Raw genomic sequence first — 10,586 nt, 5'->3', positions numbered from 1 at the left:
GGCTAAAATGAGGCCTCACTGGAATATGTAGATGCTGCCTGCTGCCGTATTCATATTTACTACAAAGCTATTATATGTATGTCTATGTACGTTTCATGGGAACCATACTGTGAACTGGGAAATGAATTTTCTTTCATAATTTCAACCATGTTTTTGCCAGCATTGGGTACAATACATCCATATCAAACTCTCAAAGAGAGCCATTTGAGCACCCTGCCAACCTGACCCACCCACAGAGCTTTGCCTAGTAGCCCTGTCTTCTATAGAATCAAGCTCGGGCAAGAACATCATTGACGTAGTCATCGTCTACGTCCGCTGGGGTGACAATGGCTTCAATTCCTGATCTAAAAGCTGAGAGACCACCTGAAATGAAACACAGCAGTTTAGGCTCAAATATTAACTTTCAGTAAAAATAAGATATGAGCATTCTCGGGATGTCAGCCCTGCAGGCAAATCTTCCAAAGCAGGTAGTCCCAAACCCTCCTTCTTCTTCCTCCCTTCCTGAAAGGATATGCTACCCCAAGAATGACTAGGGGAATTCCAGATTCCTTACTTTCTCTCTTTTTTTTAAAAGTCTTTTTTTTTTTCTTGTTGCTAGAGTCAGATTTGCTTTTTATGTAGTCCAGGCCTGGCAGAACTAGATCCCCAGCAAATCTTCAGTCTGAGAATACTCATATTATTCTCTCATTCAATAATTTACTCTTCCATTCAATGAATATTTTTAAGCATCTACTGTGTGTCAGGAGAGGTGCCATACTGACTGCAGGGTACCCAAGACACATTCATTTCTTTGTAGCATGTAGCGTACACATGTGTGTGCATGTGTGTACGTGCACATGCTATTTTACTCTAGAATTTTATCTTCAGTAGTTATTTAGGTGTTTAACATAATTGTGCTCTGCTGGGAGGTCAAGAGAAAAAGACTCTGGTCTTGATCCCTGTCTTCAAGGACCTTGAAATAGAGAATTGAGACTGTTTGTTCTGTGTATTAAGGCCATTAAAGTGTGGAAGACAAACCATGGATCTATAGGAAGTAAACTTAATAGCAATTTGTACTATTGGTTATAAAGAGAAGGAACCAGAGGGTCTAAGAAAACAATCTGGTTTTCTCACTGGAATGACTAGTTATATTATGGTGCCTCTAAAGAAAATGCAGAAGAAAGAACAAATTTACAGTGGGAGGCTAGTGAGTTAATTCCATCTGGGAGATGCTGAATTTGAGGGGGCCTGTGGTCAGCTAAGTAGAGATCTCTACTTGGACATATCATAACACCTGAAGCCCTGAGAATGCTCACAGAGTAAAAGTGTGTTCAAACAATTTGGAAAGTTGTTGACAGTTTTTTATAATAGGAAAAAAACCTATGAGAGGAAGGCAAACATATTCTTTTAAGTTATTGCATTAACTCTCAAGGAATTATTCAATGGCTCAATAAGCGATGAGAGATGCAATAAGAACCCCAGCATCTTGCAGAGGGGAAATGGAAGTTGAGGAAGGAAGACCACTCAAAGTAACTCAGTGGTTCAAAGAATGCTAATGCAGCTTCTAGACAGCTCCTCCTGGGCCCACTGCTGACCCAATGGGAATGTTCCCAAGGAGGCCCAGGGCACATCTGGCTGCCAGTGGTCTCATTCACTGCTCATTCAAACAAAGCACTCAAAATATGGCCTATCTTTGAGGTGCTGAGTCACATTCCATGTGGAGAATTTTTTCTGGATTGCCTTAATTCTGTCTGTAAGAACCCCAACAGCCTGCAAAAGGTGTTCCTTGCTGTCCCAGGTACCGACAGGGTGGTAAATTTGTTTATCGAGCTAGAAAATTCAGATAATAATGTCAACATCTGGATGAGGCAACACATTTTTCTGCTGCTCCTAATTTCTCTTCCTTGTGGTCAAGTTCACCTACACTGGCTTCAGCACTCTTTCTTTATCCCTAAAGAGTCAATTCTGTTCTTTCTGTCATAGAGAAAAAAGGCAGGGAAACAAAGTACGGTTTAGGAGAAGTGGACATGGCATAGTTTTAGCTAAGCATTCTAATATATAATCAATCAACCAGTCAATAAAGTGGTTTCAAAACAAATCATTAGCTCCCAAAGTATAGACATTTGTAGTAAAAAGTATCTATCCAGATAATTCAGGTCAAAATGTGTTTCTAACTGGGAAGGCTAGACGTGTGTGCTTCTACAGATAGTTTAAAATAAAGCCTAGAAGCAAATATCCAGATACTTGGATCCCCTTCCTCCAATTTACTCAAAGGAACATGTTGGTTTAAGAAGGGCTCAATTATACAGTGTTTTGATCCATAAGGATGAAATTCACTACTTCATGAACCCCAGAAGGACACCTGTAATAATAGTGCCCTTTATAAGATTTTCTCAATTTAAGTACATTGCATATTATTTATCATAGAATTGTATTAATAATTACTAAATCATGAAATACTTTTTTGAAGATATCTGATAACTGATAAACCTTGAATGAAATCCCAATAATGTGGTACAGAAATCCCAGAACAAATTATGCTGTAGCACCTACAGCCAGATCCAGGGTGTTTGGGGCATGGAAGCACCATAGATGGATTTCCAGCTTGGGGTAAGCTTCTGCAAGGAAGGGTGAAGTGGGGCTGATGGAAAGTTTCTAGCTAAATACCTGCATCAAGCCAAATTTAAGTCCCCCGCGGTCCCAGCCATCTCTCAGGACGCTTCCGCCATGGCTTTCCCTGGAGATGATGGCCGCAATGACGGCAGGATCTACGCAATGCCTCTGTCCCACTTCTTTGATCAGAGTCGGGTAAGGCTTCATGGCCCTCAAATCCATCTCAGCAAACGTTTCAGAACCACGGATCCCTAATCAAAAGGAAAAAAGAAATCAAAAGCAGTATTTTTTTCTACTCCAGAAGAGAACCCTTTTTCAAAGTTTGCTAAATTAAGCCACAGCCCCTGACTGCTGCCCACGGCTTGGGACAACCATTCTAGGACATCCTTTTGCTCTCTGACTGCAGAAACCCAGGAAGGTCCATAACCCAAACAGCTACCACCTCCACTAGTTTTTCCTAATTTCTGCCACACTGGCACATTGGGAAGTCTCTTGGACTAGGAGTCTGTCAATCCAAGTTTTAGCCTGGCTCTGCCGATACCTGGCTCTGGGCCACTGGAAGTGTCTCCTCCCTGCTGAGCCTTGGGGCTCTGATTTGTAAATCGTGAGGGTGGGGTGAGATGTGACCTTGCGGTTGCTTCCAGCTTTGACACTCTAACACCAGGATGACATCGCAAAGACGACTTTGGAACAGGATTACAAAGGGGGCTTGCTTAAGGTGTTCATGCTGTAACGTGAAGTAAACTCAACAACCAACACAAATCAAAGTCTGAATCTAATATTTTATTTAAGCAGTAGTTTCAATATGTAGAAATAAACATATCTGGACAAAGTTCGGAATGAATGAGGGAAGAAATGAAAAGAAGTGAGTTGTTAGGTTGGTCAGGATTCTGGTTTTTTCTAATTTTTAATTTTGATAATATCATCATCATGATGATTATGCCTTTTCAAAATTAGGTTACTTCCCAAGAAAGAATCTTAAAATGATGACCAGGGAAAGCCAGACATTCGCTTTGCTATTCACTTACCGCAGTTAATCAAACTGTTTATATCACAGGTGGTCCCCAAGGTTTCCATGGTCATGATGTCCCCGTAGCAGCCGCGGTACAGGCGAGGAGGCAGGTGAGGGCTCGTTGAGTGAGTGAAAGGGTACAAGCCCCTGGAGGTGCCTGGGAGGCAGAATGATAATTCGCATGAAGCCTTGGAGAAAATACTGCTTGAGTGAGTTGCTGTAAGAAACATCACTAAACCAAAGGCAAGGGCCACAGATTGGTCCTCCCCAAAGCCCTTGTTGCCATTATTGGCTCACCAGACAAAACAGAAGTTCCCCCTTCCCACTCTACTCCAACTTTTTCTTTTGTGTTTTGTGTTAATACCGCACTTAATTCCTTTTTTTTTTTTTTTAGACAGAGTCTCACTCTCTTGCCTGGGCTACAGTGCCGTAGCGTCAGCCTAGCTCACAGCAACCTCACACTCCTGGGCTCAAGCGATCCTCCTGCCTCAGCCTCCCAGGTAGCTGGGACTACAGGCACGCGCCACTGTGCCCAGCTAATTTTTTTCTATTTTTAGTTGTTTGGCCAATTTCTTTCTATTTATAGTAGAGACAGGGTCTTGCTCTTACTCAGGCTGGATACCGCACTTAATTCCTTTTTTTTTTTTTTTAGACAGAGTCTCACTCTCTTGCCTGGGCTACAGTGCCGTAGCGTCAGCCTAGCTCACAGCAACCTCAAACTCCTGGGCTCAAGCGATCCTCCTGCCTCAGCCTCCCAGGTAGCTGGGACTACAGGCACGCGCCACTGTGCCCAGCTAATTTTTTTCTATTTTTAGTTGTTTGGCCAATTTCTTTCTATTTATAGTAGAGACAGGGTCTTGCTCTTACTCAGGCTGGATACCGCACTTAATTCCTTTTTTTTTTTTTTTAGACAGAGTCTCACTCTCTTGCCTGGGCTACAGTGCCGTAGCGTCAGCCTAGCTCACAGCAACCTCAAACTCCTGGGCTCAAGCAATCCTACTGCCTCAGCCTCCCGAGTAGCTGGGACTACAGGCATGTGCCACCATGCCCGGCTAATTTTTTGTATATATTTTTAGTTGGCTGATTAATTTCTTTCTAATTTTAGTAGAGGCGGGGTCTCGCTCTTGCTCAGGCTGGTCTCGAACTCCTGAGCTCAAACAATCCGCCTGCCTCGGCCTCCCAGAGAGCTAGGATTACAGGCGTGAGCCACCACGCCTGGCCCCAATTTTTCTATTTTTTATGTAGATGGAGTCTTGCTCTTGCTCAAACTCCTGACTTCAAGTGACCCTCCTGCCTCGGCCTGGTAGAATGCTAGGATTATAGGCGTGAGCCACCGCGGCTGGCTGTGCTGACTTGATCAGAATTAAAATGGCCACAAGATTTTTAAGCAGGAACCTTTAGAGAAATTTTAAAACACTTCTGGGGATGTAAACATCCAGATTAACAATTTGCCTTTGTTTACAAAGATAAGAAAGAAGGGTTCCATAACAAGTTAAATATGTTCTTATGTTATATCATGTTATTGTGAAGCTGAGTTGCTAAGTCTAATAAAATTAGGAATAAAAATTCAATTTAACAAAAGAATTTAAATCCAATCTAATTCTTATCTTTTGTTCCATCATTATAAAGTGAGTTTCTGTCAAAGTCTATTTATTAAAGTAGATACAGAGCTTTTTCTAAAGGAGATACATTATTTTCTGTAATGTTAAAAAGTTTGCTCCCATAGTTCCAAGGGTTGTTGACTTGTACCTTAAGACTACGAGTATTTGTTATAAGAAAGTATCTTCGTTAAAATGTTTGATGCAGGCCGGGCGCGGTGGCTCACGCCTGTAATCCTAGCTCTCTGGGAGGCCGAGGCAGGTGGATTGTTTGAGCTCAGGAGTTCGAAACCAGCCTGAGCAAGAGCGAGACCCCGTCTCTACTAAAAATAGAAAGAAATTAATCGAACAACTAAAAATATATAGAAAAAATTAGCCGGGCATGGTGGCGCATGCCTGTAGTCCCAGCTACTTGGGAGGCTGAGGCAGGGGGATCGCTTGAGCCCAGGAGTTTGAGGTTGCTGTGAGCTAGGCTGACGCCACGGCACTCTAGCCCGGGCAACACAGTGAGACTCTGCCTCAAAAAAAAAAAAAAAAAATGTTTGATGCAAAAAAACAGAATCTGACCACCCCTGCATTACTACCATGGTCCAAACCAGCGTCACCGCTGATGTGGATTCTTGTCCCAGCCTCTATCTGACCTCTCTGTCCACTCGGGCAGTCTATTTTCCACCCAGCAGCCAGAGTGATTCTGCGGGAACATGCATGGGGTCATACGCATCTTCTCTCTTAGCCCTCCAGTGGCTTTCTCCCCATTTAGAAGGACGGCCAAGTCCATCCTGTGGCCTCCAAGCTCTACCTGATCCGGCTCTGTGCTCCTTTCCAACTTTTTCCATTTGCTCACTCTCCTCCAGCCATGTTCTTCTCTGTGCTTATCCTTCCACACTCCAGGAAGGTTTCTGCCTCAAGGCCTTTGTATTTGTGGTTCCTTTTGCCTAGAATGCTATTTCTCCAGGTACCTATGTGATTTACCACCTCACTGCCTTCAGGTCTCTGTTCAAATATCACCTTATCAGCAAAAGATATAAATAGACAGTTCAGAGACAAAAAAACAAAATGGTCCTTAAATGTATAAAAAGATGTTCAACCGCACTCAAAAGAAGAAAAAGCCATATTAAAACATTACTAAAACAGCATTTGCCAACTCTTCAATTGGCGGGAATCCAAGAGTTTGGCAATACATGCTGGGAGAGGCTCTGAGGAAATAGGCGGTCTCATACATTGCTGTGGAGGGCAGTTTTGGAATAGGCTGTTCATTTCAGCACTATTTATAACAGCAATGGCCTGGAAACAACACAAATGTCATCAATGCAGAGACTGATGGAATAAACTAAGTCACATCCACACAGTGGAGTACTATGCAACTGTAAAAAGGAAAGAGGAAGCTCTGTGTATATTCCTGTAAAATTGTCTCTAGGTACAGAATAGTATTTATGGAATCATATTCTTTGTGTAAGAAAGGGGAGAAAATACAATTGTGTATGTGTGTAAGTTGCTCATATTTTCAAAAGAAATAATACAGGATGATCTAAAAACAAATAAAAATTGTTAGTTATGGGAGGGGATAGGAGAAAGGTAAGGGAACAGGGAATAGAGGTTAGATTAAATTACCTTTTTCATAGTTTTTATTTTGGAGCCGTGTAAATGTTCCTATCCCTTTAAAAGTTAAATCAACTTGGACTTGGGGGAGGGGGACCAAGGGCAACATACATAACCTAAACATCTGTACCCCCATAATATGCTGAAATAAAAGAAAAAAAATAAAAGTTAAATCAGATAGGAAAAAAAAAGGAATTGTAAGAAAAAGAAAAACCAATACACCTAACTGTACATCAAGTTGAAGGCTTAATTAACATATAGAGAAGAATTATCTCAAGTGACTTTAAAATATGTCACTGTAAGTATATACCACTAATGGAATACATCCCATGAACATAAAGAATCACAAGAAAATCTTAAACTATATTCACAGTCTCATTGTTGGCTGGTAATACTGTCATAATTATTTTGACACTATTATATAAACAAGTAATAATGCTAATGTCACTAGAACCAGATTTAGTGTAAGAGAGCAGAGGAACAAATACAAAACTAATGTAAAACCCTTGTATTCTTAAATATGAATATGAAATGTCTGTATGAACACGTAATTATTTTTCTTTTAAAAAATATGTATTTTCTAGTTCTCTCCACTGCAAAGACCTGAAAGGAATGACAACTCCATAGCAATGGAGCACCCCTAGCACCCAAACTGTGGTCCCTAAATACCATTTCCTGCTAAGAGGAACCAGAAATCCTCAGGATAATTTCTGGCTGATTTCTGGTCTGAGGCGGGAAATATTTGAGATGAGCCAGGAATATTTTTTTGTGCCAGAGCTTATCCTTATATGTTAGAGATAGAACAAAAAATTTTACAAGAGAGATGTTTTTATGTTTTAGATTTGCTTTAAAATACTCCAGTCAAACACATGCACACATACACACACACACCCCAAAACAAGGTGGGGGTGAGGGATAGATAAAATGGAAAGGCAAAATGTTGAAAACTGCAGAAGCTGTTTATGAATAAATAAGAGTTTATTATACAATTCTTCCTTTTATATGTTTGAAACATTTTTATAATAAAAAAGTTTAGGTCATCTTATCAGAGAGCCTTTCTTGTCCACCTATATTAAAAAGATGCCACACTCATACCTCATTCCTTGTCCCCCATTACCTTATATTATTTATACCGCTACCTGACCATCCTTTTTTCCCTCCCTCCTTTCCTTCCTTCCTTCCTTCCTTCTGTCCTTCCTTTCTTTCTTCCTTCTTTCCCTCCTTCCTTTCTTTCTCTCTCTCTTTCCCTCTCTCTTCCTTTTTTCTCTCTCTTTCTTTCTTTCTCTCCCCTCCTGCCTGTTCCTTTGACTAGAAGATAAACTCCGTAAGGGCAGAGACTCAATGTTTTTCTCTGCCATGTCCTCCTTTAGCAACTAGAAAAATGCCTAGCACAAAGTGGAAAATAAATATTTATTGATGGATGAATGGATAAGTGGATGGATGAAAGAAAAAGAAAGAAAGGGATTATCTAAATTATCTGGGTCAAGTATCCATATATTGACAGATTCAATATCCTTTTACTGGGGAGGCAGCCTTTTCTATGCTGGCTGTGTGGCCCACAACCACAGGCATCATAGTGACCTGGGATGCTTATTACAAATGCTTATTACTGGGCTCCTCATACCAGATCTACAGAACCAGGATCTTTAGGTATAAGGCCTAAGAATCTGCACTTTAACCAGCATTCCCAGTTGATCCTTATGCATAAAGTTTGAGAACCACTGCTTTAAGGGAAGTGGAATATGACCATGAACCCCACACTACTTGTGCTGACATCATAAACACACAGGCCCTTTTAAAATTAGAGTCACCTTTCATTCATGCACAGCTAGTATAGTGTAGCTCATAATTAATCTACTGGATATATAATTCTGCTCCCACCTGGCAATTTAAAAAGGAGTAAAAATTTAAAACTTTGTTGCCTTTCTTTTGACCATAAGTAACTGGAAATTATTTTTAAGTAGTCTCACTTTTCTAAATTTAGGATTAAACATTTTAGAAATACTTTCTTCTCAGTCATTATGAGTAAAGACTTAACATTGCTTACAGTGGCTCTTCATTTTTCTTAGGTCAAAGTTTTGATGTTTTCTTATTCAAGGTCCCTTACCATCTCACCAGCCTACCTTCCCAGCCTTCCCCTCAGAAATCCCCTTCTGTTCTGTCCCACTGACCCGCTTACTGTACCCCAAACACTTTTCATGCATTTCTGCTTCTGCACCTTTACCGAAGTCATTACTCCCACCCAGCAGGCTCTTCCCTTTTCTTATTAAATACCAAGAATTCCCAACTTTCATGTCCCCCCAAAAAGCCTCTCAGGTCTGAACATCCTAGCTAGATGTGAGCTCTTCCTCCTAAACTCCTCCCAGACTAGTGTTGTTTTTTTTCTTTCTATCTAGAATCATTTAACTCTTATCTGCTGCCTAGCAGTGAAAATTTTCTCTTCATGTGTTTGCCTTCCAAGGCACTGTTCCATATGCCTCTTGAGAAGATATCAAGCAGACCAGCCTGAGCAAGAGCGAGACCCCGTGTCGACAAAAATAGAAAAAATTAGCCAGGTGTGGTGGTGGGCACCTGTAGTCCCAGCTACTCAGGAGGCTGAGGCAGGAGGATCACTTGAGCCCAAGAGTTTGAGGTTGCTGTGAGCTAGGCTGACACCACGGCACTCTAGCCCAGGTAACAGAGTAAGACTCTGTCTCAAAAAAATATATCAGGCATAATAGGTGCATTGTCAGACAGGAAGTAAGCAGATCAATAAATATTTGATTATTTAAAATTCCCACTGATAGTGCCTTCACCTTCTTGGTAAGCAGAATACACTCTTAATTATAGAAATAACAGTTGATTAATGGCCAACCTGGTCAGGAGAGCCCACTCTTCCATTACATGCAATCATTGTTCTTTCTGATTCAGGACTGTGCTGAATGTTTGCATGTACACCCTGTGGACAATGCCAAATGTCAAACAGAGACTTACCAATGAGGGCAATAAGTCCCCAAAACACGACAGAGGATAGCATGGTAGGGAATCTTATCATACAGGACATGTTCTGATCTGAAATAGAAATTGGTTAATTTTAAAACTTGAAAGTTTCTTAAAGGAAAGTTGCTTTGATTTTTTAAAAAGTTTAGAACTACTTCCAATTCAACATCTATTTTCCAGTTCCAAGATAGTATTCTCAAAGATTCAGCACATGGTTGGCTGGATCACTCTCTTTCCTAAGCATAAACTCCCAACTCATTTCAATCCAATTTCATATTGACATGAGCCATGCACATCTTACAAATGTTACCCCACACACTCCCATCCCATCTCTAAGTTTGGTGATACCACAATTTTGTTCCATTCCTTTTTTTTTTTAGAGACAGGGTCTTGCTTTGTCACCCAGGCTACTGGAGTGCAGTGGCACCATCATAGCTCACTGCAGCCTCAAATTCCTGGGCTCGAAGGATCCTCCCACCTCAACCTCCCAAGTAGCTGCGATGACAGGCATGGGCCACCATGCCTGGCTAATTTTTTTTATTTTTTGTAGAGACAGGGTCTCACTATGTTGCCCAGGCTTATCTCCAACTTCTAGCCTCAAGTGATCCTCCCTCCTTGGCCTCCCAAAGTGCTGGGATTACAGGTATGAGCCATTGCACCCAGCTTCTTCCACTCTTTTATTTTTTAAGACAGGATCTTGCTCTATCACCCAGCTAGAGTTCAGTGGTGTCAACATAGCTCACTGAAACCTCAAGCTCCTGGGCTCAAATGATCCTCCTGCCATAGCCTTCCGAGCAGCTGGGACT

General features: G+C 41.3%; 1 protein-coding gene across 1 annotated transcript; it reads right to left on the bottom strand.

The window, feature by feature from the left end:
• Positions 1-268: 268 nt before the first annotated feature.
• Positions 269-9,817, bottom strand: LYG2 (lysozyme G-like 2). Its single transcript, XM_012641966.1, has 5 exons — positions 9,775-9,817; positions 3,621-3,761; positions 2,647-2,843; positions 1,673-1,809; positions 269-365 (listed from the first exon to the last, which is right to left on the bottom strand). Exons 1-5 carry the CDS (start codon positions 9,815-9,817, stop codon positions 269-271), a joined length of 615 nt encoding a protein of 204 aa, XP_012497420.1.
• Between the last annotated feature and the right edge of the window lie 769 nt (positions 9,818-10,586).

Source organism: Propithecus coquereli, unplaced genomic scaffold (genome assembly GCF_000956105.1).
Source record: "Propithecus coquereli isolate 6110/MARCELLA unplaced genomic scaffold, Pcoq_1.0 Scaffold171, whole genome shotgun sequence".
In the NCBI taxonomy this organism is placed as follows: domain Eukaryota; kingdom Metazoa; phylum Chordata; class Mammalia; order Primates; family Indriidae; genus Propithecus; species Propithecus coquereli.
The sequence above is the reverse complement of the archived record's forward strand: the minus strand, read 5'-3'. Positions and strand labels throughout refer to the sequence as shown.